The sequence below is a fragment of the Erinaceus europaeus genome, chromosome 13, assembly GCF_950295315.1.
Source record: "Erinaceus europaeus chromosome 13, mEriEur2.1, whole genome shotgun sequence".
Classification (NCBI taxonomy): domain Eukaryota; kingdom Metazoa; phylum Chordata; class Mammalia; order Eulipotyphla; family Erinaceidae; genus Erinaceus; species Erinaceus europaeus.
Window position 1 is genome coordinate 62,660,264 of NC_080174.1, and position 17,877 is coordinate 62,678,140.

The window sequence follows — 17,877 nt, forward strand, 5'->3', positions numbered from 1 at the left end:
TCACAGACTCAAAATATTTCCTAAGATTAGATGGGGGAGGGGGAACCTTGGCTGAAGATGCTCAGCAAGGAAACAGATGGTATGGTTTCCACAACAACCTATTACCCAGCTCACGCTGTCCCTCTTCACTCACTCCCACCCTTGTGCATGGCCATACTGGACTTCCTCTAGTTACTAAAGATATGGTAGCTACCCCTCCCCCCTTAACCTATTTGGAATCTTTATACATCATGTTCCAACTACCTGGACACACTTCCTTCATCTCCCCTCTCCTGCACCCATCCTTCTTCTCCTCTGCTAAATAAGACATACTTCTTCCAGACAGGCCTTAGTAGCCCCTTGCGCCACCCAACCCTCACTGTACTCTTCTCCCATGTGGGTCTACTGCAGCCACCATTGCTCAGAGCTCTTCTCACATTTGACTAGTCTCCTAACTCAGTGAGGATAGGTGCCTCAATTATCTCATTATACTGCTATCGATTACAACACCCTTACAAAAAAAAAAAAAAAACTAAGACTCAGAAGACATACGTCAGGACAGGAGAAAAACCTTTTTTCTCAACGAATGACTGATAAGACCCTGGAGACTGAGTAGTCTCAAATTCCCTCTTGCATTGAGCACACACTGCTGATCACCAAGTCTTTTTTTCCATGAGGAAAAGAAATGTTATCATCTCAAAGAGTGACTCCAGTCTTGGAAGTCTGCCTCTAACAACTACCTCAGGCCTGTTCAGAAAAGGAAAGTAGAAAACAGTGGGGTATAGCCTGGAACAGCCTTTGTAGTCACTTTCATACAATGGTTATTTATTCAGTGGCCTACTCAAAGGATGGTCTGAGCAACAAGAGTTCCAACAGCATCTAATCACTTGACAGTCCGTTATAAAATATAGGCCTGTACTACCCCAAGTTTACTGAGCCAGAATATGCACTTTTGGCAAGATCCTTCCTAGTTTCTAAGCAGAGAAGCGGGAAGGCCCCAGCACCAAATGAAGGCTGACTTTACCAGGACTTTGGTTCTCCGAAGTGCAGGTAATTGATACTGTACAAATCCATGTCTTCAGTGTGCCAGGCAAAGGATGTCTTCCACATGCCAAAATACAGGTATGGGGTGTTCACACCCTCAATGGTGATACCACTCTCCTTTTCCACCAAGTCCAGGATTGTTTTCAGTCGGCCAATATTCCACTCATCAACATGCTGCAAAGGGAGCAGGAGAGACAGCATAATGGTTATGCAAACAGACTCTCATGCCTAAGGCGGAAGTCCCAGGTTCAAACCTCTGCACCACCAAAAGCCAAAGCTGAGCAGTGCAATGGCAGAAAGAAAGAAAAAAAAAAAGTTGTAAAAGGAATGACAATTGAGGGCAGATATACTAAATATAAACTGTGGCCGTGAACCTGCAAATCAGAGTAGGTCAAGTGAGCTGTGACCTCTAACAAAAGTGTGGAACAGGCTCAAAAGCAACCTAGACATGAAGATCAATGCAATTCTTACTTTTCACAACCATCATTAAAACTGATACTACTGGGGAGTCCAGGTGGTAGCGCAGCGGGCTAAGTGCAGGTGGCGCAAAGCACAATGACCAGCATAATGATCCTGGTTCCAGCCCCCGGCTCCCCACCCACAGGGAGTCACTTCACAGGTGGTGAAACAGGTCCGCAGGTCTTCTCTCCCCCTCTGTTTTCTCCTCCTCTCTCCATTTCTCTCTGTCCTATCCAACAACTATGACATCAATAACTACAACAATAACTACAACAAAGGCAACAAAAGGGAATAAATATTTTAAAAGACTGATACTATCATCCTTCTAAAGGGGAACATCACTCCGCAAAGGTGAATAACACTAGCATATGAAATACAATTAAGGGGAGTCGGACAGTAGTGCAGTGGGTTAAGCACATGTGGCGCAAAGTGCAAGGACCAGAGTCAGGATCCTGGTTCAAGCCCCAGTTCCCCATCTTCAGAGGGCTCACTTCACAAGTGATGAAGCAGGTCTGCAGGTATCTATCTATCTTTCTCTCTACCTCTCTGTCCCCCCCCATTTCTCTCTGTCCTATCTAACAATGACATCAATAACAACAATAATAACTACTACAACAATAAAAAACAACAAGAGCAACTAAAGGGAAAATATATGAATAAAAATAAAGTACCTGCTAAGTCAATGAAATTACTAAAATAGCTTTTATACAGAATTTTGTCTGAAAATCTAAACAGTCCACTACATAAATCTATACCTTATTCATTAGTCAGTACTCTTTTCTCCTGTAGAAAGCACCTTGACTCTTAACCAACATTTCATTTACTACGATCCCACCCCTTCGAGAACTCATCAGCTAACACCCACAGACTATTCTAACAGCCCTTGCAAAGAGCACCCTATCATCCAATTTACATGTAGAGTAGGAGAAAAAAAATCAATCATATGCAAAAAAAGAAAAAACACTCACAATTACATGAACACAGCACACCAGCTGGTGGTGGATCATTCCTCTGCTCATCTACCCATTCAGCAAGCAGCCTTAATGTGCCTACTAAGTGCTAGGCAGATAAAAACAGTATCTATCACATTACAGAATTACAAAGGTACTGATCAAATTTTCCAGTGAGTCTAACCTTTTCGTAGAGTGTGCCATTCACATCTGCACCATAGATTGGGGGATTGAAGGTGAGGTTCTTCCAGTATTTCCGCTCAAGTTCTTCGAATTCACTATAGCGGGGAGTACAATACCTTTCAAAAGTAAAAGCAGTATTACATTCCTGTGGGAAACTAGATTAACTAGGCACTGTGAACAAAATAAGACACAATCTCATTTTCGTGGGATAGCAAGACACTTCCAATGAATAAGGCATAATGTTGATCCTCAAGACACAAATCCAGTTACTCCAATAGCCTTTCCGTAACCACAGAACCCAAGGAAGGTTGACTCACTCACTGGTAGAGGTAAACTCATCTTCTTAAGGACGTGCAAATCCTCAATGTTTTCAAGACTACTGAAACAATATCCAGCTACAGGCTATGAAATGAGCTTACAAACTTTTGAGAACCAAGAACCACAAAACCCTTCATATCACAGACATCCAAAATCCACCAGGAGGCCAAGAGCTAAGGTTCTCAATGAACATTCAGTTCCCTGGACAGGTGCAAACAGCACCAAGAAGGCTATTTCTGTGTCACTGTTTCTAACCAAAAATCCTACAGTGTAGCTAATACACAACACAAGTTATTCCTAATAAAACATTTTATTGAAAATATGGAATTTCCTAAAAAATATAAAGATCTCCTATGCATAAAAAATATTTTATTAGGGCAGGGTAGATAGCATAATGGTTATGCAAAGAGACTCTCATGCCTGAGGCTCCAAAGTCCCAGGTTCAATCCCCTGCACCACCATAAGCCAAAACTGAGTAGAGCTCTGGTAAAAAAAATAATAAAAATAAAAATATTTTATTTAGGACCGGGTTAGATAACATAATGGTTATGCAAAGAGACTCTCATGCCTGAGGTTCCATAATCCTAGGTTCAATCTCCCATACTACCATAAGCCAGAGCTGAACAGTTCTCTGGTAAATAAATGAATAAATAAATAAATAAGTAAACAGAAGTGCTCAACTCTAGCTTATGGTGGTGCTGGGTATGTAACCAGAGACTCAAGACATCAGTCTTGTTGCATAACCATTATGCTATGAACCCCTGAATTATATCTGTAATTCTAATATAATTCCATTAAGGTACCTATGTTTGAGGCCTAGGATGTGGAGTAGTGAATAGTGTTGGACTCTCAAGCTTGAGATCCAGAGTTCAACACTCAGCTTTGCATAAGTCACAGTGATAGTCTGGTTCACTCTCCTGTCTCTGTCATTCATAAAAAAAAAAATGAATAAAAAATATATTTATATTTTTCAATGAAGTAGGGAAATAGCACAACGTTTATGTAAAACTTTCATGCCTGAGACTCCAAGGTCCCAGCTTTAATTCCTAGCACCACTACAAAGTAAATGTAAGCAGTGCCGTTCTATTTTTTTCTCTGTATCTCTCATTAAAATATAGTATTTTTGAAAAATAAATTTTTCAAAAAGAACTTAAAGTCTTGTTATGATGCAGCAGTAAGAATATAATGTGTTTAAAAAACATAAAGAGCAGGGAGTCGGGCGGTAGCATAGCGGTTAAGCGCAGGCGGCAGGAAGCACAAGGACCATCTCAAGGATCCCGGTTCGAGCCCCCAGCTCCCCACCTGTAGGGGAGTCGCTACACAGGCGGTGAAGCAGGTCTGCAGGTGTCTATCTTTCTCTCCCCCTCTCTGTCCCCCCCCTCCATTTCTCTCTGTCCTACCTAACAACGATGACATCAATAACAACAATAATTACAACAATAAAACAAGGGTAACAACAATAAAAATACAACAAGGGCAACATAGAAAGCAATGTGTAAACCTAATAGGTATGTGTAAACATATACTAGGTGTAAAAATCAATACATACAACTCAAACGGTAGGGGAAAAAAATACAAATGAAAATCATGGAAGTAAAGATGAAAATGGAATTGTGCATAAGTTTTAATAGGGTTGAATGAAAAGATGCACTTATGTTAAATACTGCGTTAGAATGGTTATGAGAAGAATGGATGGTGGCCCACCTAGTTTGAGCATACACATTACCATGTGCAAGAACCAAGGTTCAAGCCACTGTTCCTTATCTGCAGGGGGGAAGCTTCGTGAGTGGTAAAGCAAGTGCTACAGGTATCTCTCTGTCTCTATGCCTTTCTATTTTCCCTTTCCCCTCTCAATTTCTGTCTTGTCATATGTAGGAAAAGAAAAGGAAAGAAAAAATGGCTGTCAGGAGCAGTGGATTCATCAAGCAAGCACAGTTATCCTGATTATTACTCCAGAGGTAGAAAAAGAAAAAGACTGGTTATATAAAATACTTTTTTGCCTAAGAATCCAAGATCCCAGATTCTATCCCCAGTAGTACCAAAAAAACCAGCGTAAGCAGAGCTGAGCAGTGCTCTGAAGAAAAAATAGTACTTTTCAAGTTCCCTGTGAACTATAAGTGACTCTTCTAACTCCAGCTGCTTGGATTCTTCAACTACTGAGTATTCTCCAAACTGTAGTAACGCAAATAGAAACTAGATAATGGATGGCTGGGCAGTGATGGACCTTGTAGAGCTACATGTTACCATGCACAAAGACCTGGGTTCACTCAGTTGCTGGATTCCCCTGCACAGGGAAAATCAGTGAAGCCATGCTGCAGGTGTCTCTCATTCTTTCTCTCATCTCATTTCTGCTTCTATCCAAAAAAAAATGGGGGAAGAGGGAATAAAATCCTTCCTTTGGGGTTGGGCAGTGGCACAGGGTTGAGCACGCATGTTCATAAGGACCTAGTTTAAGAAGCTGCCCCCGCCTGCAAGGTGAAGAGCTTCACAAGCTGTGCTGCCCATGTGTATCTATCTCCCCCCTTCACTCTCAATTTCCTCCATCTCTCTCAAAAGTAAATAATTAAAAAAAAAAATGGGGGGAGTTGGGCAGGGTAGCACAGCGGGTCAAGCACAAGTGGTGCAAAGAGCAAGGACTGGCATAAGGATCCCAGTTCGAGCCCCCAGCTCCCCACCTGCAGGGGAGTACCTTCACAAGCGGTGAAGCAGATTTGCAGGTCTCTATCTTTTTCTCCCCCATCTTCCCCTCCTCTATTTCTCTCCTATCCAACAATGACATCAGTAACAATAAAAAAAAAAAGGGCAACAAAAGGGAAAATAAATATTAAATAAATTAAATAAAAGGGGGGTCGGGTAGTAGCACAGCTGGTTAACTGCATGTGGCACAAAGCGCAAGGATTGGCATAAGGATCCCAGTTCGAGCCCCCAGCTCCCCACCTGCAGGGGAGTTGCTTCACAGGCCGTGAAGCAGGTCTGCAGGTGTCTATCTTTCTCTCCCCCTCTGTCTCTCCTCCTCTCTCCATTTCTCTCTGTCCTATCCAACAATTATGACAACAATAATAACTACAACAATAAAACAAGGGCAACAAAAGGGAATAAATACATAAATATTAAAAAAATAAAATAAAATAAAGGGGGGCAATAGCACAGCAGGTTAAATGCACATGGCGTAAAGCACAAGCCCCCAGCTCTCCCCCTGCAGGGCGTCGCTTCACAAGCAGGTCTGTAGGTGCTTATCTTTCTCTCCCCATCTCTTGTCTTCCCCTCCTCTCTCAATTTCTCTCTGTCCTATCCAACAATGACAGCAACAACAATAATAAAAAAGCAACAATGATAAACAACAGGGGCAACAAAAAAGGGAAGGAAAAAAAATTAGCCTCCAGGAACAGTGGATTCGTAGTGCAGGCACAAAGAAAGAAAGAAAAAGAAATAAAAGGGGAGCAATGCAACGATTGCCACCTCAACATGCTTCATTTCAGACTGTGTCCAGAGACTTCATATGTGGAATGACAACCCTTCAGCTTCATTACTCGGGTGAGACCTTTCCTTTCATAGTATACTCTAATTCCATCTCAGGTGGTTCACTTTTTTTTTTTTAATTAAGTTTTTATTTATTTATTTATTTATTTATTTATTTTCCTTTTTGTTGCCCTTGTTGTTTAACGTTGTGGTTATTAATGTCGTTGTTGTTGGATAGGACAGAGAGAAATGGAGAGAGGAGAGGAAGACAGAGAGGAGGAGAAAAAGACAGACACCTGCAGACTTGCTTCACCGCTTGTGAAGCGACTCCCCTGCAGGTGGGGAGCCGGGGGCTCGAACTGGGATCCTTACGCAGGTCCTGGCGATTTGCGCCACGTGCGCTTAACCCGCTGCGCCACCGCCGGACTCCCGGTGGTTCACTTTCTAACAGTCCCCAAACCTAGATATACACCAGTTTCTGTGAGAGAGCATATGTTCACACATATCCGTAAACTACTGCAAAATATATACCTGAAAGCAGAAGTACACTAGATTTTGCAGTGTGTACCTCCCTAACACTTCCTCTCCACTATTCCAAGCTTTGGGTCCATGATTGCTCAACAATTTGTTTGGCTTCGTATGTTAACTCTCTTTTCAGTCATCAGGTTCCAGATGTCATCAGGATGCTGGCCAGGCTTCCCTGGATTGAAGACCCCACCAATGTGTCCTGGAGCTCAGCTTCCCCAGAGACCCACCCTACTAGGGAAAGAGAGAGGCAGACTGGGAGTATGGACTGACCAGTCAACGCCCATGTTCAGCGGGGAAGCAATTACAGAAGCCAGACCTTCTACCTTCTGCAACCCACAATGACCCTGAGTCCATGCTCCCAGAGGGATAGAGTGGGAAAGCTATCAGGGGAGGGGGTGGGATATGGAGATTGGGTGGTGGGAATTGTGTGGAGTTGTACCCCTCCTACCCTATGGTTTTGTTAATTAATCCTTTCTTAAATTAAAAAAAAATAATAAAATGGGGGAAAAAAGGTAACTGGTTGGTTGTTGGGCCAGGACATAGCTCAGTGGATAAAGCATAAGGTCCTGCATTCAATACCTAACATGTGACATGATGCTCTGGGGTGTGTGTATATATGTGTGTGTGTATGTGTGTGTGTGTGTGTGTGTGTGTGTGTGTGTGTGTGTTCTTGATCTCCTCTGCCACCCCCCTCCAAACTTTCATTATAAGGTTGTTGTTTTTTTTTAAAAAAAAAAACAGGTCCCGCCTGCGGGGGGGGGGGGGGGTGGGTCACTTTACAAGTGGTGAAGCAGATGTGCAGGTGTCTTTTTCTCCATGTCTTCCCCTCCTCTCTCTATTTCTCTCTGTGCTATCCACAACGACGACATCAATAAAAACAATAAAACAAGGATAACAAAAATGGGAAAAAATAGGCTCCAGGAGCAGTGGATTCATAGTGCAGGCACCAAGCCCCAGTGATAACCCTGGAGGGGGAAAAAATTTTTTTAAATATTTATTTATTCTCTTTTGTTGCCCTTGTTGTTTTATTATTGTAGTTATTCTTGTTGTCATTGTTGTTGGATTGGACAGAAAGAAATGGAGAAAGGAGGGGAAGACAGAGAGGGGGAGAGAAAGACAAAGACAGACACCTGCAGACCTGCTTCACCGCTTGTGAAGTGACTTTCCTGCAGGTGGGGAGCCAGGGGCTCGAACTGGGGTCCTTAGGCTGGTCCTTGTGCTTTGCGCCACATGCAGTTAACCCGCTGCGTTACAACCCGACTCCCGGGAAAAAAAAATTTTTAAAGGGGGGGAGATGGCACACTCAGTTAAGCGCACATATTACCAAATGCAAGGGCCTGGGTTTAACCCTCGTTCCCCACCTGCAGGGCATCCACTTCACTAGTGAAGTAGGTCTGCAGGTCCCCCCCCTTTAGTTATCTTCATTTATTGGATACAGCCAGAAATCAAGAGGGCATGGGGGGAGAGAAAAACAAAGAGACACCTGCAACACTGCTTCACGACTCCCAAAAGCTTCCCCCCTGCAAGTGGGGACTGGAGCTCAGACCAGGGTCCTTATACATTGTAACTTGTGCGCTCAACCAGGTGTGCCACCATATGGCCTCCCTCTTTCCCAGTCTATCTCCTTCTTCCTCCCAATTTCTGGCTGTCTCTATCCAATATGTCAAAATTAAAATTAAAAAATTAAAAAATAATAAATATATTTTTATAAAGTGTGGCTGGGGTTGTGCAGTGGCACACTTGGTTGGGTGCACGTTACAATGCACAAAGACCTGGGTTCAGGTCCCCAGACCTACCTGATGGGGGAGAGCTTCATTCATTAGCAGAAAGGCAATGCTACAGGTGTCTTTCTTTCTATCTTATCCCCTCTCAATTTCTCTATCTCTATCAAATAAATAATTAACAATTTTTAAAGAGAGAGAAAGAAGGAGGAGGGAGCACAACGGTAATATAGATTCTCTCAAGTATGAGTTCCAGGAGTTTGATCCTTGTTATTCCAGGTGTCAAGTTCTCTCTTCTCTTTCTCTAATAATTAGTCTCTCTGCTAGAGTGGTCCTGTCAACAGCTGAGCTGTGTTCAGATAAAAAGAAAAGAATTTTTGCTTGTTTGTTTTGTTTTTCCCCAGGAGACAGCTCAGCTCTGCCCTATAGCGGTTCTAGGGATTGAATCTGGGACCTCTGGTCCTCAGGCATGAAAGTCTTTTTGCATAACCATTATGCTATCTCCCCAGAGCAAGAAAGCTTCTTTAAATAATTTAAATAAATAAAATACACTTTTTAACCAAAGCACTGCTCAATTCTGGTTTATGGTGGTTCAGGGGACTGAACTGTGACTTTGGAGCCTCAGGCATGAGTCTCTCTGCATAACCATTATGCTAGCTACTCCTACCCAATAAAATATACTTTTTATATACTTATTTATTCCCTTTTTGTTGCCCTTGTTTTATTATTGTAGTTATTATTGTTGTTGATGTCGCCGTTGGATAGGACAAAGAAATCGAGAGATGGGTAAGATAGAGAGGGGGAGAGAAAGATAAGACACCTTCAGACCAGCTTCGCTGCATGTGAAGAGACTCCCTTGCAGATGAGGAATTGGGGGCTCCAACCAGGATCCTTATGCTGGTCCTTGCGCTTTGCACCACCTGCGCTTAACTGGCTGTGCTACCATCCAACTTCCTAAAGAGGCTGGCAGCAGATTAACATGTTACAATGTGCAAGGACCAAGGTTTAAGCCCCCAGTCCCCACCTGTAAGGAGACAACTTCGAGATCAGTGAAGCAGTGGTGCAGGTGTCTTCCTCCTTCCTCCTATCTCTTTCGCTAGAGCACACTGCTCACCTCTGGTTTATGCAGGGAGACTGAACCTGGGACTTGGTAGCCTCAGGCATGAGAGCTCTTTGAATAACCACTATTCTATCTAGCCCCACCCCAGGTGTCTTTTTCCATGTCTTCTCCTTGCCTCTTGATTTATCTCTATCCAATATATAAGTAAAAATGGTTTTTCGGCACAAAGCTCAAGGCGCAAAGCTCAAGGACCAATGTAAGAATCCCTATTCGAGCCCCCGGCTCCCCACCTGCAGAGGAATCGCTTCACAGGCGGCGAAGCAGGTCTATCTTTCTCCTCCCCCCCCCCCCCCCCCCGTCTCCCCTCTCTCCATTTCTCTCTGTCCTATCCAACAACAATAAAACAAGGGCAACAAAAGGGAATAAATAAATATTTTAAAAAAGCTTTTTTAAAAAATGTTTGTTTTTGGGGGGGGCAGAGGGTAGATAGCATAATGGTTATGCAAACAGACTCTCATGCCTGAGAGGCTCAGGTTCAATCCCCGCATCACCATAAGCCAGAGCTTAACAGTGCTCTGGTTTAAAAAAAAAAAGGGGTTTTCAAAGGAGAATGAGTGACTGAGTGGTCAGTAAAACTGGCTGAACACAATCACTATTTTAACAAGTCAAAGGAAAAAGAGAAATAATAGAGAATAGACTGATGAAACAGAGATGATGAAGTACATGAAGTTAATACTCCAGAAACTTGAATACAGGCAAACAAAAAGATTTAGCTTTGGGCTTGTTCAGAGAAGGCACAATATAGTCTACAGCCATACCACCCTAAACATGTCTGATCTCTACAGCTAAGTAGGATCTGGTTAGTAGTTAAATGGGAGAAGGCACAGTATGTCTGACTGGCTGAAAGACATGGATGGATCAAAAAAAATAGGAGGGGAAAAAAGAAGGGGGGAAATCCCTTCAGAAAACTGAAAATCAGGCATGCCACTCCTGGCCCATTCACTTTTTTCCCTATTAATTTATTTATTTATTTATTTATTATGTGTCAGGCAGCGAAAAGGAGAGAGAAGCCAGAGCACTAACCACTTTTGGTATATGCAGTGCATAGGGTTGAACTACGAAGCTCTGGCATCAAAGTCTGATGATGCAAATTCCCTGATCATCTTTTGTCTTGTTTAATGAGTTGTTTTCTTAATCCAGTATACTGGTCAACTCTGTTTTATGGTGATGCTGGAGATTGAACTTGGAATCTCAGACCCTCAGCCTTAAGTCTTTTTTCATAACTAGTGTGCTATCTCCCCTGCCCCTATTTAAATTTTATTTTATTTAATTATTTATTGCCTCCAGGGTTATTGGTGGGGCATAGTGCCTGCACTACGAATCCACTGTTCCTGGAGGCCATTTTCCCCTTTTTTGTTGCCCTTGTAGCCCTTGTTATTGTTGTTGGATGGGACAGAGAGAAAGCGAGAGAGGAGGGGAAGACTGGGAGGGCACCTGCAGGCCTGCTTCACTGCTTGTGAAGCTACCCCCTGCAGGCGAAAAGCTGGGAGCTCAAACCAGGATCCTTAAGCTGGTCCTTGCAATTTTGCCATGTACGCTTAACTCGCTGCACTACTGCCTGGCCCCCTTAAATTTACTTTGATTGCGACTAAGGTTTATAGTAAATACAGTTGTTGGTACATGTGTAAAATTTATTAGTTTTCCTTCCCCATCTCTCTCCATTTCTGTCTGTTCTACCTAACAATGATGACATCAATAACAATAATAAAAAAGGGAATAAATAAGTATTTTTTTAAAAATCTTAAAATTTTTTTTATTAATTTTCTGCAGAACACTCACCCCCAGGCTAGGTCTTTTTATTTTTATATTTTTATATATTTTTTTAAATTTTAATATTTATTCATTTTCCCTTTTTGTTGCTGTTTTTTTTTAATATTTTTATATTTATTTATTTACTTATTCCCTTTTGTTACCCTTATTTTTTAAAATATTTTTATATTTATTTACTTATTCCCTTTTGTTGCCTTGTTGTGTTGCTGTGTTTTTATTGTTGTAGTTATTGATGTCATCACTGTTGGATAGGACAGAGAAATGGAGAGAGGAGGGGGAGACAGAGAGGGGAGAAAGACAGACACCTGCAGACCTGCTTCACTGCCTGTGAAGAGACTCCCCTGCAGGTGGGGAGCCAGGGGCTTGAACTGGAATCCGTATGCAGGTCCTTGTGCTTTGTCTTCGCCACCTCTCTCCATTTCTCTCTGTCCTATCCAACAACAATGACATCAATAACAACAACCACAACAATGATAAAAAAAAAAAAAAAAGCAAGGGCAATAAAAGGGGAAAAAATAGCCGCCAGGAGCAGTGAATTCGTGAGCCCCAGCAATAACCCTGGAGGAAAAAAAAAAAAAGAAAGATAAAAATTAAAAAGGGGTGGGGGAAGACAGCTAATGGTTATGCAAAGGGCTTTCATGCCTGAGGCTTGCAAGTCTCAGGTTCAACCCCCACACCACAAGCCAGAACTGAGCAGTATTTTGGTCTAACTCGCATTAGATACACACAGACAGAAATGAGAGAAGCCTGACAGATAGTGAAGAATCTGACCATGATCAAAGACAGAAGGGACCAGAAGAAATCCAAAGTACTAAGATCAAGTATGGGATGTTTTAAATCAGCATAAATTACAATGGTCACCTCTTTCTGAGAAGCCAGTGGTATCAATACAGGTGGCAATAGTGCTCATTGGACCACCTCCAACTTTTTCCTTTGCAACTTCTAACCTACCAGGGCTAGAAAAAGATTCAACTTTTTTTATATATAATTTTATTTTCTTTACTTACTGGATAGAGACAGCCAGAAGTCAAGAGGGAAGGAGGTGATAGAGAGGGAGAGAGAGAGAGAGACCTGCAGCCCTGCTTCACCATTCATGAAGCTTTCCCCCTGCAGGTGGGGACTGGGGGCTTGAACCCAGGTCCCTGCGCATTATAATACGTGCGCTCAACCAGGTACACTACCACCTGGCCCCAGATTCAACTTTTGATAAAATAACTTTGATGGACAAGTATTGTGAGTGCTAAGGAGAAAGGCTTCAAGGGAAAGGGCAGAAAGAGACACAGAAGGTAGAGTTGAGGATAACTGTTCTTCAGTAGGAAAGCAGCAGTTTTGGAGATAGCTATGAGATGAGCTGTCAGGGCTTAGATGCAATGACAGGTTAAAAAATGAAATATCAGGTGGTTTCCACTTACTTATCACTATTGGCTATCTTGCGGAACTCTCGAACAGTCATGGCTTTCTTCTGAATATTGTACTGAGTAAAGAGGCCAGACTGCCCAGTCACCAGCTGCTGGATAGGGGCAGGAATGACTAGATCATCAATGTCATCATAGGATGTCCGAGGTTTCCACTCCTTTGGAGGAACAACCTGTAGAGAACATAAGACAAAAGAAACTGAAAATCTGACAAGCTAACCAGGGTTAGGGTGTATAGTGTATAGCCAACATCACAGTCAACATTTCTCAAAATTAACTGACTTAGCCATGCTCCCCACATTGTCAGACTAGGTATAATGTAGTTCTGCCATCAAATGCCTAATTGCAATGACCCAAGACAAGAAAAAAAAACTCATCACACCAAGAGATAGCTCACCCATATGCTGAACATTTTTCCATGTGCAAGGAACCTTCAAGCTCTCAGTCACTACTTGAGAGTACCATGCACAGGAAAGTTACACAAGCAGTGAACAGTCTTGTGGTATATCTCTTGTTTCCTACTCATCTTTCACTCTGTATCTAGGAAGAAGGAAAAGAAAGCTGAAGAACTTGGTCTCAGTCTAACAAATGCATGTGTCATGGTAGCCAGATTCAATCTAACAGAACATGAGAAGTCAAATGTTGAATGAGGGGGTATAGAGTGCACACTTGGCCATGTGTGAGTAAACCAGGTTCCAGTTCCTGGTACAAAGCACGGTGCAGAAGGTAAGTTTCAAGAGCTGTGGAGCAGTAGTGTGGTATCTCCCCTTCTGTCTCTATTGACACTGAATGGGAAAGAGTTCACACAAAGAAAAAAAGATAACAGAAGAGTGCAAAATGGGGCAGAAATGAGAACAAGAAAGGCTACATAGTATAAACATTCAGTGACAAAAGTATTTAAATTCTCTCAGCCAAGAGGATGGAAGCAGCTGGCTCAGGGAAACTGACTCTTTACCTTCCTTTTAAAGATTTGAAGCAGTTCTCCTTGTACCTAAACAGAGGTGTTTCAGATGTTAATGAAAGGAATTACCTTGCAAATAGGAGAGTATATATAATGTACTTAACTCATTCTGCATTCTGGCTTTCAATCAAACCCAGTTCCTCTAGTCAACTAAAAGGTAAATCTTTAGCTGTGCTGCCTTCAGTCACAAAAGCCAAGTTAGCAATCCCAATCCTCACCTTGGCCAGTCCTGCCCGATGTGCTCCCTGTGATTCAATGTAGGCAATGTATCGGCTGAAGTTCCGGAACTCCTCCATAGTTGGATAGAAGGTCATTATCCGAGCACTGGGATTCAGGGTTTCAGATTCAGACGTCATTTTTCCTCCTTTTTGAGAGTCCTTCAGTCAGTGGGAAATCTGAGGGGGGAAAAAAAGGACATTAAAAGTAAAAAAAAATTATATAAAGTGAATGGTTCAGGAACTCTGAAATATAAAAATCCAAGTTTGACACAGTCATAAAGATCCAAGTTTGTGCCAGTTATAATATGGTTCTCTCCCCTCCTCTCCCTTCCCCCCCTCCCCTCTCTCTCTCAAACACTCTTTCATAAATACTTTAATTATATAAAATATAACTAAAGTTAAATGTTGAACGTGTTAGTGCCGAAAGTAATAAAAGATGAGGTTGACATTTTTAAGAAGCATTAAGACTTCACACTAGAAATCTGCCAGTAGGTAAGTGAAGGAAGTAAGCAGATACATTATTTAAATGAACTAGAAATGCAGATAGAAAAGGAGATCTAAAAGAAACAGCAGTTATCAAAATGGAATGCATCAAAATCTCATTTAAATGGAGGCATTGTTTCAGCTAAAAAAAAAAAGGGGGGGGAGGTGGCAATGGTTGGCCCTAGTTAAAAAAATAAATAAGTAAATACAGCTGTCCTGACCATAGTTTACCTTAATCTTTTCAAGAACCCTTATTCAAACCTTGCTAATTTCTTCTAAGAGTACTATACATAATATACAGTAACCAGATTTAGAAAGCAACCTATGGAGTAAAGGAGATAGCATAATGATTAAGTAAACAGGCTCTTCTATTGCTCCATGATTTTAGGTTCAATCCCACACAACAACATAAACCAGAGTTGAGCAGTGCTCTGGGAAGATGGGGAGGGAGGAAAAAACAAGCAGGCAGCCTATGGGCTCACTTCGAGGTCATATTCAACAATTTTAAAACAAGATTGCAAGGAAGAGTTACAAGGCTGTAAGATTACAAAGCAGAAAGTTTAAAAAAAAAAAAATACTCTGACATTCTTAGAATGAGCTAAAGTTAAACCTTGTATCACAACCATTTTAGGTATTGCAGTTTCAGCAGTACTTAAAAGTCAAGCTGTACCCAGAACTCAAAGGATCAACTTTAAACAGGCAATAAAACTGCAAATAGCGAGCAAGCACCTTAATGTCTGTCATGGGTAAAGTAAGTATTTCATTTTCAGGTAAAGTCCTCAGCTCTGTACCTGTATCCCTATTTCCTGGTAACAGATCATCTCAACTGAGTAAGGAACAAACACACTAAGGAGGGTCCCTTTAGTCGCAAAAACAGTAGGTCATTTCCTCTGCTAAAACTCTTCATAAAGATCCAACAGTTCTGCAACCCCCAAAATGGGCCCGAAGCCACAGCAGTTCAGCTTTGACAAGCATCCCTCTCAAGTGCTGGATAGTTCAGAAGGGAGGAAGCTGCCTCCAGTCTACCAGCAATTAGTACCAGATTCTAAAAACAGCAGTTCTGCATGAAGTAGAACTAAGGTCTCACAGATGACAAGCCTCAATACCTGCATCTCTCAGGATACCATTTCACCAAAAATAATGTTCCTGGCTGGGCACTTTAATGCACGTTGCTAAACTTTGCATGGTAGGGTTTGCTATTAGCCCTGCTTTACATACCAGGAAAATTATCCACAGTAAAATGCAACACACTTCAAAGTGTTCCTTCCATTCTCTATGCTGCCTGTTTCATAATCTACACCTAGACCTTTGCAAAAGCAGGTAACAAATATGAAGGAACCCGAAGTTTATGCAATTTAACGGAACCTCTTTAAACAAGCAAATAAAAAAAAATAGCTAACATGCAATTTTCACAAAAGTGCATAATCATATGATCACACAAGGCCAACCCCTCGGCCTTGGGGGCCCTCAGTGGGGGTTCATCCGCCTCTGCCCTTATTCAGCATTGTATGCCTAGAACCTAGGACAATGCACCGCACACAGTAAACACTCAGCATGTTTGAATAACTGATTCTTGCACCCTTGCTTAAGCTGCTCATTCCCTTTTACTGAAGCTAAAATTCTCTTTCCCCAATCTATTCCCTAGAGAAAGCTCGCCTTCCCTGACACTTTCCTTCCCCCCACCCCTTGCAGCAACAAAAGCCAAGTGGTTTAGAAGCGCTGGCTCCGGAGTCAAAACTATTCTTAATACGGATCCGGTCTCTGCCATTTATTGTGTGACCTTGGCTGTGTGCGCTGCGGCCAAGTCTCAGCTTCTCCACCTGTAAAATGGGGACTTACCCCAACTTCCTCGCCCAGCAAGGTGGACGCAATTAACTTCGATGATGCAAGCGAAACGCACTAGGCCCGGTACTTAGCCACTCAATAAAGGTTTCGAGTTGCTAACGTCGCCATCCAACTCTGGCCCCCGCCCCTCCCAGCCGCTTCGGCGGGCAACGCTCCCGAAGCAGCCCCCAGCCCGCAAGGCCCCTAAAGCTGACCACGCAAAGACCGGCCCCTCCCGGCCCCGCCGCCTAGGCGAGTGAGGCCCGGCCGCAGGCAGAAGAAAATAAGGCCTCCCCTAGGCCCGCCCCCCTTCCCGAAACCCATTGGCCAGAAAGGACTGGAAAGGGCCATTCCCGGGAAACATTTTAGAACACCTTGGTTCCATTGGCGCAGAGACGTGTCGATCACTCACCGCCAAAGATCTCCCTCCCGGCGCCCCTCCCCCACCAGGGTTCATGGTCACGGCTACGGCTGCAATAAACCTAAAGGATTCCAAAATCCCATGGTCCTCACCTAAAGGCCAATGCCCGCGCAGGGCTAAGGCCCAGCTTCGGCTGTCGCCACTTCCCGGTCCCACTGCTTTACCAGCCGGCGAAGAACGAAACTCCGCCTTTTCGAAGTCGGCCCCTGCGCAGCCGCACAGCGCTTCACAGTCAGCCAATCCGAGGACTGCCCTAAGGCCTCAAACAGCCAATGAGAGCAAATGGAAGCCGCCCAAAGTCGAAGCTCTTCATCTGCTCAGCCTATGAGCTTGGTCTCCGGCTGTTACCGGGAGGAAAAGCTGTACCACTCGGGACCCGGGCCACTGAGCATCTCGGCAGAGTCAGGGCTAACCAATCATAGTTGGGCTTCTGGCTGCACAGAGCTAATCAGTATTGAAAGGGGCAAGTGCCTAGGCGTGGGATGGTCCGCATGTGAGACTGCTGTTGGGTGTTTCTCATAGAAGAGTGGGGCAAAGTCTTTTGGAGTTGAAGACTCGGCACTCTTGCCTAAGGCAGCTACCAAAGAGGCAGCTTTCGAGCTCCAGGGCTCAAGTGACCTATTTACTCCAGAGAGTGTGTGTGTGTTTTGTGTTTAAACTGAAAATTCAGTGTCCTGGGAACTCCCTTACTCTCCTGCAAACCAAAACATTTTCTTTTTCTTGGAGACAGAGACCTCAGCACCGAAGCTTCCTCCAATGCACTGGGGGCAGCAGAACTCGAACCTGGGTGGGTACATTGCAAAGCAGCACACAAATGAGCACAAGCCCACCAGGACATTTCTTGAAGGGAGCAGTTCCTGAAGGGGAAGACGCTCTGAGGGTCATTAGGACCGGTCCTGAAGGGGAATGTCATTAGGGTCATTAAAAAGCAGCTCTTTACTAAATGGGGGCTTGGGGGGTCATTAGTAACAGCTCTTGAGGCTGGGGTAGAAGATTCTGGGACTCATTAGACACACTTTTGGAG

At 43.2% G+C, this 17,877-nt stretch overlaps 1 protein-coding gene across 3 annotated transcripts in view; it reads right to left on the bottom strand.

The window, feature by feature from the left end:
• The window catches only part of KDM4A (lysine demethylase 4A), a 55,460-nt gene extending 38,383 nt beyond the window's left edge, over positions 1-17,077 (bottom strand). Inside the window, exons 1-5 of one of the 3 annotated variants that reach the window (XM_007535283.3) lie at positions 16,946-17,077; positions 14,126-14,302; positions 12,944-13,119; positions 2,617-2,731; positions 1,004-1,197 (exon numbers count right to left, since the gene is read on the bottom strand). In XM_007535283.3, coding sequence (XP_007535345.1) covers positions 1,004-1,197; positions 2,617-2,731; positions 12,944-13,119; positions 14,126-14,263 — 623 coding nt within the window. In that variant the 5' untranslated portion in view covers positions 14,264-14,302; positions 16,946-17,077. Of the gene's footprint in view, positions 1-1,003; positions 1,198-2,616; positions 2,732-12,943; positions 13,120-14,125; positions 14,303-16,447; positions 16,593-16,647; positions 16,713-16,945 lie in introns of those variants that run through there. The other 2 variants (XM_016193521.2, XM_060206060.1) reach the window with 2 other exon arrangements.
• Positions 17,078-17,877: the final 800 nt, after the last annotated feature.